Source organism: Bufo gargarizans, chromosome 3 (genome assembly GCF_014858855.1).
Source record: "Bufo gargarizans isolate SCDJY-AF-19 chromosome 3, ASM1485885v1, whole genome shotgun sequence".
NCBI lineage: Eukaryota > Metazoa > Chordata > Amphibia > Anura > Bufonidae > Bufo > Bufo gargarizans.
In genome coordinates, this window is record NC_058082.1 from 363,010,336 (window position 1) to 363,028,317 (window position 17,982).

Here is a 17,982-nt window from a genome sequence, read left to right on the forward strand (position 1 = left end):
TTAGTTAAGAGTGGGTGGACACTATCTGTTCCAATACACTGCACACAGAGAGATTTTTCTTCCTTTTCTATCTTTCATACACAGAAGCCCCAGCAGCATGGAGGACATATAGTTAAGGCTGCATGCAGCCTGTAATTATGGGAGGGGCCAGGTCCCCCTCTTAAACCCCCGCTACCAGCTCACCTCGCCGCGCTCGTCTCCTCGCTCTTCTAGTGACTCCCGTCACTTCCGGTAAGCGCCATCTCCAGGTAAGTGGTGCCGCACGCCGCCCGCCGCTCACCTCGTGTCTCCGGTCCATCCTCCCGCTGGTCCGCTCTCCTCCTCCGCAGCTCGCCATGTCAGGGGTGCGCCGGCACCGCAGCCTCCCACACCGCCATCCGGCCCTCGCAGCCCATCAGGCACGTCTGTACTCTCGCGAGAGGTCGGGCGCAGGCACAGACGGGTCCCGATCTCAGCGGCCGGCTGCCGCTTCGTGCGCTGACTGCTGGGAGGGGGGGGGGGGACTGAGGAGGATTCCTGACCGCTGCCCTGTCACTCATCCACAGCCGGGCTGCACGCCAGCCGCCCACGCCTCCCCCGCTCCGACCAATGCGCCCGACGGCAGGAGCCATGTCCGTGCCACTTCCCCACCCACCGTCCCCATCTGTCCGTCCGGCCTCACCAGGCACAACCTGCCTTGTGCTGACATCATGCACCCTGGGCCGCCAGTGCCCCTAGAGGTCAGGTCCCCCCATCCGTGGGATGCAGGTCAGCATTCCTCCACGTGCCACTGCTCCACCCAGTCCGCCCGTTCCTGGCTTGCGTCCATCCACCCATGCCACCTGCACCTGCCAGGTCAGTACGCATCACATGCACCTCCACGCCCTCCCAGGTCCGGTCCATGGCCCCCCAGGCCCTCCCACGCCCCTGCCAGCCACGCTCCATCCTGTCATCCAACGACCTTCCAGCCTGGCCTCACGGGGCCCCCGGCCTTTGCCATCCCCCATCCTCACATTATGTTTCTTTCCCAAGTGCCAGTAGCGTGTGTGGTCCCCGCCGTGTCTTGTCTCGACGTCCTAACATCAGGTTTAGGTATTGGGCGGGGGTATTACGGTCTCACCCAAAAAAAAAAAAAAGGTATTTCTTTTTCTGACAGGTTGCAGAAGGTTGCTACCGACCACTCGCAGGGATTTCTTTAGCTTGAGGGTTTTCAGGTAGGTAATGCTGCAGTTCCTCCGTCCTGCATCCCGTGTCGCCTCCCCGGAGGCAGTCAGGGGATGTTCTCTCCTACTCAACCTGGAACGTTCAGGTGTCTTCTCTGTACAGGTACCCTGAAGCGTTCAGGTGTCTTCTCTGTCCATCTTAGCCTGAGGCGTTCAGGCGTCTTCTCTGTCCAGGTACCCTGAAGCGTTCAGGTGTCTTCTCTGTCCATCTTAGCCTGAGGCGTTCAGGCGTCATCTCGGTCCAGGTACCCTGAAGCGTTCAGGTGTCTTCTCTGTCCATCTTAGCCTGAGGCGTTCAGGTGTCTTCTCTGTCCAGGTACCCTGAAGCGTTCAGGTGTCTTCTCTGTCCATCTTAGCCTGAAACGTTCAGGTGTCTTCTCTGTCCAGGTACCCTGAAGCGTGCAGGGGTCTTCTCTGTCCATCTTAGCCTGAGGCGTTCAGGTGTCTTCTCTGTCCAGGTACCCTGAAGCGTTCAGGTGTCTTCTCTGTCCATCTAGCCTGAAACGTTCAGGTGTCTTCTCTGTCCAGGTACCCCGGGGCCCAGGGGTCTCCTCTGTCCTCCGTTGCCAATAGCACCAGGGTCTCGTTCCTGGTTTCTTCTGCCCACTGCGCGCAGCCCCCGTTACTGTCGCTAACCAACACGTCAGGTGTCTTCCAGTTCCCACGTACCTGGCGGCACCCAGGCAACCCTGCTCGCGTCCCCATCCTGAAACCTTCGGGTCACTCCTCGCCATCCACCCTGGAACCTTCAGGCCTCCTTCTCACCGCAGTCTTCAACTCCGTCTCCTGGCTCTCCCGATACCCCTCTGTTCTTTGTTCAGTGTTTCATCCTCATCTCTCTGTTTCCGTCTTTTAGCCGGCACAGCGGTGTGTCCGTCCGCGTCTGCATTGTTTTTTCCAGGTCCCGCTCCGCTATTTTCTCACGTCGCTCCTAACTTTTCCAGTCCTCAGGGCCAGCCGGGTCATTCTCGTTGATCCTTAGACGGTAAGGCAAGGGTGTCGAATCCAAGCTCTCAGGTACGTCATCAAATACGTTCACCCACGGCCTCAGCAGCCACGGTACACGGTCCCCGTGACCGCTCCAGCTGCCATATTGTTGTCTCTAATTCCAGGTCTCGCATTAAGTCTCTACTATCTGCGGAGCCATGTCTCAGGTTTCAGATGTGGACGACGCGTTGTCCCTCCCGGGTACTTCGGTCTCTGGCCAAGGCGGCCCTGAATCCCTCCGAAGATGGACCGTACCGAGGTTGGTGGCGGAGTTAAGCAGAAGGGGCATCAGGCACCCAGCCTCAGCCAGAAAGGCTGAGCTGTACAGGCTGTTGATGACTGAACCCGGTCCTCCTGAGAGAGAAGATCCGACCCCGTCCATCCAGCAGTCCTTGGTGCAATTGCAGGCCTCATGGATTCGCTCGTCTCATCCGTGGCCGACATCAGGTCCAGGGTGGTGGACTTGGAGGCCAGGACACCGGCGTCATCCCAGGCGGTGGTCCCTCACACCGATCCCCCTCTGTATCAGCTACCAGCTCCAGGTACGACCCCGGCCGCTCCCGTGGTGGCTCCGGCACACTTCGTGCCGGACAACATCAGGAAGGACATCTTGGCGGGCAAGGACGTGAATCTCGCGTCCCACGATGCCGCTGATAATAAGACCTTTGACTGCGGGGAAATCTCGGTGGTCCTTCGGGCCAAAGATGGCCGCCTCAATCGTAAACTCACGGTGCCTGAGTTTGTCTTGGCCTTCAACCTGTATAGGGATGTGATCTGCTCCGCCTACCCAGCTCGCCGGAAGGAGCTGGACACATACCTATACAGGGTCACTGATCTGGGGCACAAGTACGGCGGCACGGCTTTTTATGACTACCACCGCTCCTTCTCAGCCAAGGCCGCCGCCGCACTGACCCAGTTTCAGTTCTCCATCAACTGGGCCACCCTGGACATGGAATTGTTCTGCCGGCACTTCGCCGGTCTCCGGGCCCCCGCATGTTCGACTTGCCAGTCGATATTTCATGCCACCGAGTGGTGTCCTCAAACTGCCACGGCCCAACCAGACAGGGCCATCCCAGGCCCCTCTGGGGTCTCCCGCAGCCTCTCCTCCACCAATAAATTGGGCAGACCCATCGTGTACCTTGGCAACAGTCAAGTGTGCAACAACTTCAACTTCGGTTCATGTCTGTTCAGCGGGTGCAGGGCCCTGCACATCTGCTCCATCTGCTTCAGGGCTCATCCCAGGTCCACATGTCCCAAGAAGGCGTCCAAGCGCCTATGACTGGCCGACTGCAACGTTGACCTCCTGGCCCTCCTGTTACGGGAACATCCGGTTCCGGGATTCGTGGATTTCCTGATCACAGGCCTCTGCTTCGGCTTTGACACAGGGTTGGTGCCACTCCCCCATTCCAACTGGGAGTGCGACAATCTGCAGTCGGCCAGAGCAGATCCTGCCGCTGTTCAGGAACTCCTGAACTCGGAGGTGGAGAAAGGGTTCCTCCTGGGCCCTTTCAGCCGAATTCCTTTCTCTCGCTGGCGGATCAGCCCCATAGGCATTGTGTCCAAAAAGGATTCGAATAAAAAACGTTTAATTTACGACCTCTCCGCCCCCCATGATTCCGTCATCCCCAGCATCAACTCACTGATTCCTTCCGAAGAATTTGCCATGTCATATGCATCCATTGACGAGGCCATCGCCCTCATCCTCAGCGCAGGGAAAGGCGCCTGGCTGTCCAAAACCGACATAGCGGAAGCCTTCAAACTGCTGCCTATCGCCCCACACCTATGGCAGTTTTATGGTATTCAGTGGGAGGGCAGGTTCTACTTTGCCAACCGGTTGACGTTCGGCTCTAAAAGCAGCCCGTGGTTATTTGACCAACTGGCGCAGGCTTTACATTGGATCCTGCTCCACCACGGCAGCACCCCAGCGGTCATCCACTACCTGGACGACTTCCTCCTCATAGAACCTCCGCTATGTCAGCCAGCCGGGCTGCACTCCCTCCTGGAGCTTTTTGCCGCCCTTTGCATCCCAATTTCGCAGGGGAAAACCTCGGGGCCAGTCACTTCAATCACCTTTCTGGGCATTGTCCTGGACTCTGACAGGATGGAGGCCAGGCTTCCAGAGGCAAAGCTGTCCCAGATCCGGGAAGTCGTGGCATGGGCCATCACCTCTTCCCAGGTGACCAAGGTCGAGCTCCAGTCCATCCTGGGCCGGCTGAACTTTGCCTTGAGGGTGATGCCCCAGGGCAGGGCCTTCATTTCCCGCCTGCTCTCACTCCTTCCTGCAGCCTCCGAACCCAGCAGCATCATCCACTTGGACAGGGCTGCCATGGCAGATTTGCGCATGTGGGACAGCTTTCTTTCTACCTGGAACGGGGTCAACCTGTTCGTTCCCCCATGGTCCCAGTCATCCGCTAGGGTGTTCTCTGATGCCGCGGCATCCCAGGGTTTCGCTGCCATCTGCGGATCCCAGTGGCTAGCTGGTCCATGGCCTCCTCAGGTCAGTTCTGACCCACAGTCCCTCAGTTCATCCCCGTTTCTGGAATGTTACCCCATCGTGGCAGCCGCATCTGTCTGGGGTCACCTCTGGGCCAATTCCAGCGTCATGTTCATCACTGACAGTCAGGACCTGGTGGATATCATTTCCAAAGGCCGAGCCAAGTCTGCCAGGGTCATGTCCTTGTTGCGCAAACTGGTCTGGCTGGCCATGGTCAATAATTTTCATTTCACATGTGCCCATATCCCAGGTGCCAGCAACACGGCGGCCGATGCCTTATCCAGGTTCAACTTTCAAACCTTCTTTCAGGTATGTCCCGAAGCAGACCAGACCGGGGCCCGGATTCCCGGTTTCAGCGACCTGATGTTGGATTGAGGTCCCTGCTGGCAACCGCCAATGACCTCATGCACCGGTACCTCTCTGTCAACACGGCCCGCAATTATAACACAGGTTGGAACCTCTTCCAAAAATTTTCCAAGGATCATCCTCAGCAGGATACAGCCTTCGTGTCGTACATCATGGCTTTCATGGCCCATTGCCATGTCAACCTCAAGCTGGCACCCAGCACCATCCGTTTGTACCTAGCCGGGGCACAACATTTCTTGGTACTACAAAATCCAGAAGTTCGCCCGGCTTTCACATCCCAAGCCGTCAAGGCCACACTCAGAGGCATTGAAAAAAGCAGCAAGGACTCAAATCCTTCCCGTCGGCCGGTCTCCGGCGAACTTTTCAGGCAGCTGTCTGCATCCCTAGATGGCAACCCTTTTGGCCCTTCCGTTAGCCTGGTCATCAAGGCCGCAATGTACCTAAGCTTCTACGGCTTCCTACACCCAGGAGAATTCTCAGTCTCTTCCCAGAAGACGATCTTTCTGAAGAAAAAGCAGCTGTCCTGGAACCAGGATCATCTGGTGTTAAGCCTTCCATCCACCAAGACGTCGCAAACCGGTCCTCCCATACAGATCCGCTTCTTCAAGTCCGAAAACGCCTGGTGCCCGGTGGTGGTGCTCCAACGTCTCCTTGATTCCACGCCTTCTCCAGATCCAGAGGCTCCTTTGCTCCTGTGCCAAGGAAAACCCCTATCCACGCCACAGTTTGTCTCATACATCAGATCCCTGGTCGCTGGGTTGGGGGTGGACCCCAAAACTATATCGGGACATTCCTTCCGCATCGGAGCTGCCTCTGCAGCTTCCAAGCACGGGACACCTCCGCACGTCATTCGTCACATGGGTAGGTGGAGATCTGCCTGTTTTTCCCGGTACATTCCGGATCCGCTGACTGAAACCCGCCAGGTATTCCGTTCCTTGGTTTTGTAAATCTGTTCCACATGCATTAAACAGCACCTTTCCTACCCAGTGTCTTTTGGCTCTCTTTTAGGCAGGCCCACGTCCCGTGGCTCCAGGCACACACCAGCCACTGTTAGGACCCCCTCCTGTCACCTTACTGACCGTGGCCGCGGCCACAATATATAGTAGTAATGAGCAGTGTAACTATTGATTCATCTCTGTGATGAGACAGTATAACACTTACTGGAAGCAGTAGCATCAGGATTTCTGTGTGTCTATGCTTTCTTCACTCTGCAGCTGCTCCCTTCTCTATAGACTGCTGGGCAGCAGCTATAACCTGATCCTTCAGTGAGCTGTTACTATGTCTCCTCTCTACATCATGTATAGAGATCAATACAGGTGGCAGGAGAAGAGTCGTCTAATAAAGGCATAGGTAACCTTCAGCACTCCAGCTTCTGTGAAACTACAATTCTCAGCATGCACACTTACTTTATTTTTGTAACTCCCATAGAAGTGAAAGGAGGATTCTGGGAGTCGTAGTTTCAGAACAGCTGAAGTGCCAGAGGTTGCTGATCCCTGATGTAATACATGACATAAAAAGATATATTACGTATTTTTTCTTAACAATTGTAATTACTAGTTAAGGCGGCCATACACATTAGATGAATGTCAGCCAAGCCACTGATTTTAGCAGGACCAGCCATCCATCTAATGAGTATGCTAGTGTCTTTACTATTCCCTGACAGTAGAGATATCTGGCAGCGACTTAAGGGCCTATATCGTACATGTTTTCCTCACGCCTCCACAACGGCACTACGTGGAGGGTTACCCCGCCTTTTTCAGGGACAGGAAACAGCTTCCGAGACCATCCAATAAAGGGCCCCCTCCCTCTTACCTTGCCAGTTGTTTCCTGTCCCTCAGAAGGTCGGGAACTCGGGCACCAGCTACTATTTTGCGTGGCCTTCTCTGTGCGGCATGGGGGGGCGTTCCTAGGCCTGGGAACGGCCCCATATTCCTCCTATAGCTGCCGCACGCGCCTCTGTGACGTGGGTTATGGCGTCATCAGAAGGGGCCGGCGTGGCGCATTGGAAGGGGCGGAGCATAAGGAAGAGGAAGTGCGGGCTGTCGATGTCCTCCTGCAGCTCCCAAGCGCTCCTCTGTCCAGCTATCCGACGATGCAAGCCGAAGGAGACTCCCCCAGAAAGCCCACAGATACCTCCAGGCCTTCTAGCCCGGTAAGCCTCCTCCCTGCTCTATGTATGAGGGGTATTTTTTTACGCACTATTCATTTATTTAAACTTGCACCAATTTTTTCTTCTGGTGGTGGTTCCCAAAAAATAAAAACATTTTTTAAATAGATCTATTCCTGACGTTTATGTCTCCTAGGGGAGAGAATCTTCTTAAAAGGAAGAGTCTCTCCCCTGCCATTTGCAAGAAAACTCTTTATGGCTCACATAAAAAATGTTGCAACAAAGTGGTCTCAGAAGAAACCCCTTCCCTGGTGGAGACTCTAAGAAACATGATTAAAGAAGAAGTAGGGGCAGCGGTAGAAGCAAAGCTATCTTCCATACCACCCAGACCTTCCACTTCTAGCACCCCTATTATGGAGCAAGATTCTGACCTTGATGAAAGAGAAATTTCATCCGGTTCAGACTCTGATATTTTTCGGAAGACGCCTATGGTCGACCCCTGTGTTCAGTGGAAGAGACGGAATCCTTGTTAAAAAATATCAGAGCTACCATTAATCTAGAAGAAGCAAAAGAGCCACTATCTGTACAGGATCAGATGTTCGCAGCTCTAGGAGACAAGAAAAAACATGTTTTTCCTGTCCATGCTAATATTAAGTCCTTAATCCAAACGGAATGGAAAGAGCCTGAAAAGAGACAATCCGCCTCTAAGATATTCAAGAGAAAATATCCGTTTGGGGAAGAGGACTCGGCCACTTGGGATAAGACGCCTAAAATGGATGCCCCCGTGGCAAGAATTTCAAAAAAATCTGCCCTACCCTTTGAAGATCTGGGACTTCTTAAAGATCCCATGGATAAAAAATGTGAAAGTCTCCTAAAAAAGACATGGGAATCTTCCACCGCTATATTGAGACCAGGTATCTCTGCAACCTACACCGCCACAACCCTGTCTCTGTGGTTGGGACAGCTAGAGGAGCATATTGAGTCCAGCACGCCTAGAGAAGACTTCGTTGCTTCAATCCCTATACTGAAGCAGGCTGCCAATTTTATTGCTGATGCTTCTGCAGATATAGTAAGACTATCTGTCATAACAGCCGCCCTATCAAACGCTTCACGAAGAGCTATATGGTTACGTACCTGGTCAGGTGATACGGCGTCAAAAAATAAGCTCTGTTCTTTGCCATGCGAAGGGGATAGAGTTTTTGGTACGGCTCTGGATGACATCTTGGAAAAGGCATCGGATAGGAAGAAGGGCTTTCCCACTGAATCAAAGTTTTTTTTTACAAGAGACGTTCCTTTCGGCCCCAGAGACGTGGTAAATTTGACCAAAAAAAATAAGGATTCAGGACAATCTTGGCAGTCTACCAGAGGGAAAGGAAAGGGGTTCTTGTTTAACCCTGACAAGTCCAACCGCACATCCTCCCAATGACGCCAGAGGGGCCGTAGGGGGAAGGCTCTGTTTTTTTCACTCTGCCTGGGAAAATATTCAAGCCTGCCCCGGGTACTAGAGGGGATAGAAAAAGGATACAGTCTGGAGTTCAGCCATTATCCTCCAGACCGGTATATGGAGAACATAAAATTAAAAGCGGAAAACCAAAAGGCAATGGACCTACAAATATCGCTCCTGTTGGAGAAGAGTTCCTGTACCAGTGGAAGAATGGAAGGAAGGTTTTTATTCACCGATTTTTCTGGTAAGAAAACCGAACGGCTCCTTCAGAGCAATAATAAATTTGAAAGCCCTAAACAAGTACATAGTGTACAAAAGGTTTAAGATGGAGACGATAAAATCCGTGACCAACCTCCTTCAAAAAGATATTACCATGTTCCAATTCGAAAAAAAGACCAGAAGTTTTTGAGGATGGTTCAAAGGATCCTTATGTCACTACCAGTTCCAGGTTCTTCCATTTGGCCTCAGTTCCGCTCTGAGACTGTTCACGAAAATCATGACGGAAGTGGCAAAATATTTTCATTTGGCAGAGATCTTATTCATCCCATACCTGGACGATTTTTTTGATTGCGGCTCCATCGGAAGACCTGCTGCTTCATCACCTTCAAATTATACTGAAGACCCTGACCAACCTAGGATGGATGATCAACAGGGAAAAATCATGTCTGCTTCCCTAAAAAAATGGTATTTTTGGGAGTTCTGCTGGACTCAATACTGATGACTTCCTTCCAGAGCAAAAACAGGACACCTTGATTTCCAACACCGAGATGTTCCGAAGACAGAAGCTTCCCTCTTTCCGGAATATAATGACAGTCCTGGGTCTTATGACTTCAACAATCCAGTCGATAACACTTCAGACCTTTCTTTTAGAGAGCTGGGACAAAAAACAAACTTCCTTAAACAAAAGAATGAAAATCCCATCTCGTGTAAAAACATCCTTATCTTGGTGGATGAATCGAACAAATCTCTCCCGAGGCATGGGATGGAGGCCGACGAATCAGGTCGTCATCACTACGGATGCCAGCCAACATGGGTGGGGAGCCCACATGGAAAAATCTCACCTACAACAAGCCTAAACTTGAGAGAGCTGACCGCTGTATTGGAAGCCCTGAAAGCCTTCACTCCTTCTTTCATCCTCCTGAAGAGTGCAAAAATCCTATCAGACAATTCAATGACTGTGGCCTACCTGAGCAAGCAGGGAGTAACAAGAAGTCGCTCCCTTTCCTCGGTGACAGGGAAAATTCTAAGATGGTCAGAGAAAAATGTACTGTCTCTGTCCGCAGCCCATGTCAGGGGAAAAGAAAATCAAGTGGCGGACTTCCTCAGCAGAGACCGACTAAGGGCAGGAGAATGGACTCTGAACCAACAGGTCTTTAAACAAATTTGTTTCAAATGGGGCACTCCAAGTGTCGACCTGTTTACCACAGGAAAGAACACACAGGTCAGGGACTTTTTCTCCCTGTCAGCCCTAGATTGTCACCTGAGAGTGGACGCCTTGTCAACACATTGGCCCCAGCAGCTGCTCTATGCTTTTCCTCCTTTTCCCCTAATACAAAGGGTCTTAGCCAAGATCATAGAGGAGAATGCCCGGATCATACTGATAACTCTGTTCTGGACCAGAAAAACATGGTTTCCAGTACTAAAGAACCTTGCAGGGGAAGACTTTTGGATCCTCCCTCCCCGACTGGATCTATTGTTTCAGGGCCCAGTTGTTCATCCCAGAGTCGCCCAGCTTCACTTTACAGCCTGGAGGCTGAATGGCGTATACTAAGAGGGAAAGGTTTTTCAGAGGCAGTAATATCCACCCTTTTGCAAAGTAGAAAACCAGTTACATCAAGAAAATATCTGAGAGCCTGAGAATCCTTTCTGTGATTTAGCGGCGGCAAATATGATCCTTCCGGAGAACTTCAGGTGGCACTAATCCTGGACTTCCTTCAGGCGGGACTAGATAAAGGACTATCTGTAAGTACCTTAAAAGTCCAGGTAGCAGCTTTAAGTGCATTCTTAAACAGCAAGCTATCGGACATAAATGTTTTTAAAAGGTTCCTTAAGGGGGCAAGTAGAATATGCCCAAAATTAAGATCTTCAGTTCTGCCCTGGGATTTAAATCTGGTACTATCCAGATTAATGTATCCGCCCTTTGAACCTATAGCAGAAATCTAAAGTTCTTTTGTTAGCCATCACTACAGCAAGAAGGGTAGGAGAGATTGAGGCCTTTTCCATCCTACCTCCTTATCTTATGATTCTGGAGGATAGAATCATATTAAAACATGCTCCTGAATTTCATCCTAAAGTTGTAACAAAATTCCACTGTCAACAGGAAGTTACTCTTCCCTCCTTCTGTTCCCAGGCGACCTCGGATAAGGAAAAACAGTTTCATAACCTAGACGTTAGGAGATGCTGTCCTACAGTATATGGAGGCCACGAAGGATCTAAGAAAATCCAACCTGCTACTTGTACAATATCTGGGTCTGCATCGGGGCCAGGCAGCTAGCAAGACTTCCATCTCTAGATGGATCAAGTCCTGCATTGTCCTAGCCTACGAGACGGAAGGGATTGCTCCTCCACCTTTGTTGAGAGCCCACTCTACCAGGGCATTGGCCACATCCTGGGCTGAAGGGGCCTCAGCCTCGATAGAAAATATATGTCGGGCAGCCACATGGTCCAATCCTGGAACCTTTTCTAAACATTACAAATTGGACGTCTCTACAAATAGAGACTTATCCTTTGGACGCAAAGTCCTGTCGGCAATTGTCCCACCCTGATTATGTCTCCTATGTTATTCCTCCACATAGTGCCGTTGTGGAGGCGTGAGGAAAAGAAGAAAATTACTCTTACTGGTAATTGGATTTTCCTTTAGCCTCCACAATGGCACGAGGAATCCCCCCCCCCCCCCAAAAAAAAAAAAAAAGTATTCAATATAATGTAAAAAGGGGGATATTTTTGACTATTTAACATTTTTGGTTCCATCACCCTCAGGAGAAATAATCCTGACCTCGTATATTGAGCGATACTGTTTATATTGTTGATGTTATATACCTTATTAAATTTGGATTGTTTGCATCTATCTCTGAGTACTAGGTTACTAACTGGCAAGGTAAGAGGGAGGGGGCCCTTTATTGGCTGGCTGGTCTCGGAAGCTGTTTCCTGTCCCTGAAGAAGGCGGGGTAACCCTCCACGTAGTGTCGTTGTGGAGGCTAAAGGAAAATCCAATTACCGGTAAGAGTAATTTTCATCTTTTTGTGCATGCGAGTGAAAGTGAACGAGAATCATGTGATGTAAAAGGTGTGAATGATTTGACAGATTGCTTGTTTCTTGTTCATCATGATCTTTTAGCATGCAAAAACATTAACGGCTCCGCGATAATAGATCTGTTTGTATAATATGGAGTCGTCTACTCGCTAACGATCTCATACATGCCTTTTGACCAAGCATCTGTCCTCCATCTTTACATGTAGTAAAAAAGAACGATCTAAAAGCGAGCAAGTAACGACTGCAAGTACCAATGATTATCCATGTCTATAATAAACAACATTTTCGTTGTTAACGAGTCGCTATATCTTTGATCGTTTATCGTGATTCTCCTCTCCGTATTAAGAGCGCATTTACACTTGGACAGTTCATGGCAAGGTGTATTAGGCAAGGAAGCAGGAATGACAAAGGGTGCATTCACATCTGCGTTCAGAAATCGAGCAGGTTGTTCCGGCAGAGGAGCAGCCTGCTAGAGTTCATCGTATCCGGCATATCCGGAAAATGCAGTGAACTGCTGGATCACTATTGACTATAATGGGATCCAACGGGATCTGTTTGCTTCAGTAGAAAAGCCGGGTTTCAGTCAGACAAAAAGTTGCGCATGCCCGATTTTTTTAATTTTATCTTTTTACATAGTTAATACGGTTAAAAAAAGACATTAGTCTATTAAGTTTGACCAAGAGATAGCTGGGGTCGCGAATCCCAGAAGGAAGTGAGACTCCGATTTCTACACGTTTCCATAAGCATTAATGTCATCTAAACCCTTTTTAAAACTGTCCACTGTTCGTGCTGTGACCACGTCCTGAGGTGGTCTATTCCACAGATTTACAGTTCTTACAGTAAAGAAGCTTTGACACTTCTGGGGACTGAACCTTTTCTTCTCCAGTCGGAGGCAGTGCCCCCTTGTCTTTTGAGGGCATTTTACATTGAACAGCTTTTCGCCGTATTTTTTGTATAGCCCATTTATATATTTGTATAGGTTAATCATGTCCCCCCTTAGATGTCTCTTCTCAAGACTAAATACATTTAATTCTTTTAATCTCTCTTCATAACTAACACCCTCCATGCCCCTTATCAGTTTAGTCACTCTCCTCTGTACTTTTTCCAGCTGCAGAGTGTCCTTTCTATGGGCTGGTGCCCAGAACTGAACTGCATTTTCCAGAGGAGGCAGTACCAACGCTTTGTAAAGTGGTAGTATTACATCCCTGCCCCGCGAGTCCATGCCTCGTTTAATGCATGACAATATCCTGGTAGCCATAGAAGCAGCTGATTAAATAACAGCATAAAAATGTTAATCTACCATCTACAAGGACACCCAAATCCTTCTCTATAAGTGACTCTCCCAGTGTTACATCCAGGGCCGTCTTTACCAAGGGTCAAAAGGGGCAGCTGCCCCGGGCCCACTTGTTCCTGGGGGACCCAAGGCAGCTGCCTCTTGAGCCCTGCTAGCCACTGCCCCGGGTGACAGGCTGTCAGCTACACAGGGGGTGCTGCCATGCCATGCCTGCCGGCACTGAGTCCAGGCATCGTACTGTGTTAGAGCTGTGATCTAGGACCTTAGATGACATCATCACCATGTGACCAGTAACGTAGCAATATTACTGGTCACATGGCTATGAGGTCATCACAGGTCCTACCAGGAGTGTTGCAGGAGAAGTTTGCCTTAACTGTGGAGCTTTTTTTTTGTGAAGATTACATCAGAAAAAGGTGACAGGGGCTGTTATGCTAATATACTGTAAACTACTGTATAGTGGGGTGCTGTATACTGTGGGGGCCTGTATACTGTGTGGGCCTGTATACTGTGGAGGGCCTGTATACTGTGTGGGGGGCTGTATACTGTGTGGGGGGCTGTATATTGTGGGGGGGCCTGTATAGTGTGGGGAGGCCTGTATATTGTGGGGGGCTGTATACTGTGTGGGGGCCTGTATACTGTGTAGGGGCCTGTATACTGTGTGGGGGGGCTGTATAGTGTGGGGGGGCCTGTATAGTGTGGGGGCCTGTATAGTGTGGGGGGCTGTATACTGTGGGTGCTATATATTGTGGAGTGCTATACTGCTGTACTGTATACTGTGGGTGCTGTATAGTGTGGAGTGCTATTCTGCTGTACTGTATAGTGTGGGGCGCTGTATCGTGTTTAGTTTGGGGTGCTAAATACGGTGAGGTGCTATACTGCTCTACTGTATACTGTGAGGTGTTATATAATGTGGGGTGCTATACTGCATACTGTGTGGTGCTGTATACTATAGGGTGCTATACTGCATACTGTGGGGTGCACTGTAACACTAGGGTGAGCCGAGCCCTGGTCTCCTTCCTGCAGAGCGGTGCCCACTTCCAGCCTGAGCCCAGAGCACTGATCCTGAGCCGCTGGAGTCTTCAGAACTGGAAGCATTTACAGTCATTCACTGTACTCTACCAGATGTGTGGATGTGCCCAGGTAAATTTTTGCCCAGGGTCCAATCAATATTAAAGACGGCCCTGGTTACATCCCCTAGGACATATGATGCATGAAGATTACTACCAAGATGCATAACTTTACATTTATCCACATTGAACCTCATTTGCCAAGTGGATGCCCTGAAAGCCTTCACTCAGAGTGTTCAAGTCAGCTTGTAGTTTATGGACATCTTCCATAGACTGTACAGTACTACATTGCTTAGTGTCATATGCAAAAATAGAAATGGTGCTATTAATCCCGTCCTCGATATCATTAATAAATAAATTAAATAATAGAAGACCCAGCACTGATCCTTGGTGTACACCACTTATAACCCAGGACCATTCTGAATAGGATTGACCACAACTCTCTGGACATGGGCCTTCAGCCAGTTTTTAATCCAATTGCAAACTATACTTTCCAAGCACATAGACCTTACTTTACCTATTAAACATCTATGAGGGACAGTATCAAAAGCCTTTGCAAAATCCAAAAACACTACATCCACAGCTGCCCCTCTGTCCTGGCTTCTACTCACCTCCTCATGAAAACAAATCAAGTTAGTCTGACAACTTCTGTCCTTGGTAAACCCATGTTGGTTATCATTTATAATATTATTTACAGTCACATACTCCTGTATATAGTCCCTTAAATCTCCTTCAAACATTTTTCCAACAACAGAATTTAAACTAACTGGTCCATAATTACCTGTGGAGGACCTAGATCATTTTTTGTATATGGGCATCACATTTGCCTTGCACCAATCACTTGGCCGAATTTTTTAAAATTATAAACAGGGGCACAGCAATGATTGAACTGAACTCTTTAAGTACTCTTGGGTGTAATCCATATGGACCCGGAGCCTTGTTCACATTTACCTTATTTAACTTAGCTTGGACCATATCTGCATTTAGCCAATTGAGTATATTCCTGGATGTACCGACAGCCCCAGCAGCACAGATATCAGCTCCTTTCTCTGCATTTGTATATGCAGAGCTAAAAAAAACATTTAGCCTTTTCCTTATCTTCAGTGACTAAACCCCCCTTACCATTTCTTAGGGGACCTACCTGCTCAGACCTTTGTTTTTTTTTATCATTTATATATTTAAAGAATTAGTTGGCATTTGTTTTGCTCTCTTTTGCCACCTGCTGTTCATTTTGTATCTTTTCTAATTTTAGCTCCTTTTTACAGATTTTATTAAGCCCTTTACAATCTTCAAAGGCTACGGCTGACCCCTCAGATTTCTATTTTTTGCTTCTTATAGTTTAGGGGGAATATAATTATATTGTGGTCACCATTACCTACTGATTCTCAAACAGTAACATTTCCAACAAGCTCTGCATCATTAGAAATTGCCAGATCCAACAGAGCATTGCCCCTAGTGTGATATTCTACAAATTGGCCCATAAAGTTGACCTGCAGCAAGTTCAGGACCCCAGTCAATGTCTGGGAAGTTAAAATCTCCCATTATGACCACTGTACCAGCCTGTGCAGCCTGCTCTATTTGGTTATACAGTTGAGCTTCTACCTCCTTGATTACACCAAGTATTTTTTTTTCAGTGTTTATATCCCTTTGAACTTCCACCCATAAGGTTTCAACATCCTCACCATCCTCACCCACAATTGCTTCTTTCACACTTGTCTTCAGATCACTCCTCACATACAGGCACACACCACCGCCTTTTCTATTGACCCTGTCTTTCGTAAATAGTGTAAACCCCTCAATATTAACAGCCCATTTCTGAATGCAGATGGTAACTTAGCCTAAATGAGTTGGCTAAATCAGCTTTTGACCGACAGCCATCACACTTGTTTGGCCAGCTTTACTCTTTAAAGGAGTTATCCCGCAAATTTAAAACTCTTTTTTAAATTCTTTTACTCACTTATCTGGAGCAATTTCATTTCTGTGGTCAGACAGCAGCTCACATGAGACACTCAAGCACCTGTACCTTCCACCCCTTAGCCCCTTCCTCCCCTGCATAGAAATTGGTCCCTCAAATATAGACCCAGAGATACATATCGTAATTCCACTACTACAATTTCTTTCTCCACTGTCTGGAGAGAGAGCTATATATGTTCCTATAAATTTGGAAGTAGGGATGAATGAAAGGTGTCTGGACTACTTCACCTGCTTTACTATGAGATCATCACACCAGCACTGAGAGGAAGAGAGCAGGGAATCTACTGTGCTCATTAGTCCACCTCTGACTGCAGGAAGAGGTGGACCAGAAGCATAAAAAGCAGGGGGTGCTATCAGACAGAAAAATGTACATGTATATAACAATAATATTTAGTTTGAAATGCCATATTCAGTGCATAGTAATACCTTTCATTGAATGTCTGTTAGTAAATAAGACCTAAGTATATTGGTTACAAACCTAACAACCTGCAATGGAGAAGGGACAGAGTCATGGTATAGTAAAAGTGTCTCCATTGAAAAGTCAGGCTTTGTTCACTTTGATATTTTTCCTGTTCCATCAAGAGCTTTTTGATGGTAAGAATAGTGTAGTCTGCAGCACTATTCTTGCTGTCATCATACTGTAACCCAGCATAACCACTGCAAGTCAACTCATCCATCCATTATTATGCTAGTAAAAACAGGACCTTAGGGTTCATGCATACGAACATATTTTCTTTCCGTGTCCGTTCCGTATTTTTTGCGGATCTGTTTTTGCGGACCCCAAAAGACATACAGTCGTGTGCATGAACCCTTAGTTTGAGGATACTAGCTTACCTTTTCAAATGTAACTTCTTTTCTTCTTTCTGCTTTCTTAAATGTGTATGCCATTAGAAAAGTGATGGAAAGAGAAAAAAAAGGAAAATTGAGATATAAGTTGTAGTTGCAGCTAATTCCAAGTAGAGTCAGAGGATTAACCCTTCTGTTGTCCCTTTCATCTTACTTTTCAGGTTCAGCCTTGGTGGGAGAATGCATAACTGCCCCAGCTGAAGCTCCATTGTTCTTGTATGAGGATTCTAAGAAACACAACACAAAGGCCCTGGTTTATCAAACTATTCTTGACATATGAATAGTCCTGCCATCTGCTGGTGCGGTGCTGTAGTGCCGGTGGTCGCCATGCAGTGCCGCGCCAAGTTTAGATTAGGTTCCTACTCGAGGAGGCAACCTTGTCGTTGTGAGTGGAGTTATGCTTTTTGATCAAAATGTGTACTATTGCCTCATGTAAGCATGCAACATAGGGGCCTGCTGTATACTATTTATGACGCTGAGAAGTGATGTCAATTATGCTGAGAAGCAGGTATTAGATCAAAGCATAGCATGAGAAGGTGTGATCCAGGTTCATTCTTGTTTTTGAATATTCTTGACATATGAATGGAGTTAAGAGCAACTTTTTCTAGAGTACTAATTTTAAAGGGGTTCTTCAGTTCTGTCCCTTTAATGGGTATTTCAGACAATCTGAGAAATATACTTTCTCCATGCTTACCCTTCCGTTGCAACGCTGATTCTGTGTCACATGATCGCACGACTAGTTGTAGACTCTTTCTCTTACATTTTTTAGATATATACTCCTGTTTCTTCCTGTTCAGCTATACATTATGCAACTGAACAGAAATAAAGGGGAGCACACCCCAACTGGGATCGTAGAATCAGCAGAGCAACTGAAGGTTAAAGGTAAAGTTAGGCCACACTTGCGTTGTCCGGATCCGGTGTGTACTCCACTTGCCGGAATTACACGCCG

General features: G+C 48.4%; 1 protein-coding gene across 3 annotated transcripts in view; it reads right to left on the bottom strand.

The window, feature by feature from the left end:
- LOC122933255 (transcription elongation factor A protein 3-like) overlaps positions 1 to 17,982 on the bottom strand; it is a 102,154-nt gene that overhangs the window by 73,605 nt on the left and 10,567 nt on the right. For all 3 annotated transcript variants that reach the window (XM_044288131.1, XM_044288132.1, XM_044288130.1), the window contains exons 4-5: positions 17,188 to 17,260; positions 17,022 to 17,057 (exon numbers count right to left, since the gene is read on the bottom strand). In XM_044288131.1, the coding sequence (XP_044144066.1) occupies positions 17,022 to 17,057; positions 17,188 to 17,260 (109 nt within the window). The remainder of the gene's footprint in view (positions 1 to 17,021; positions 17,058 to 17,187; positions 17,261 to 17,982) is intronic.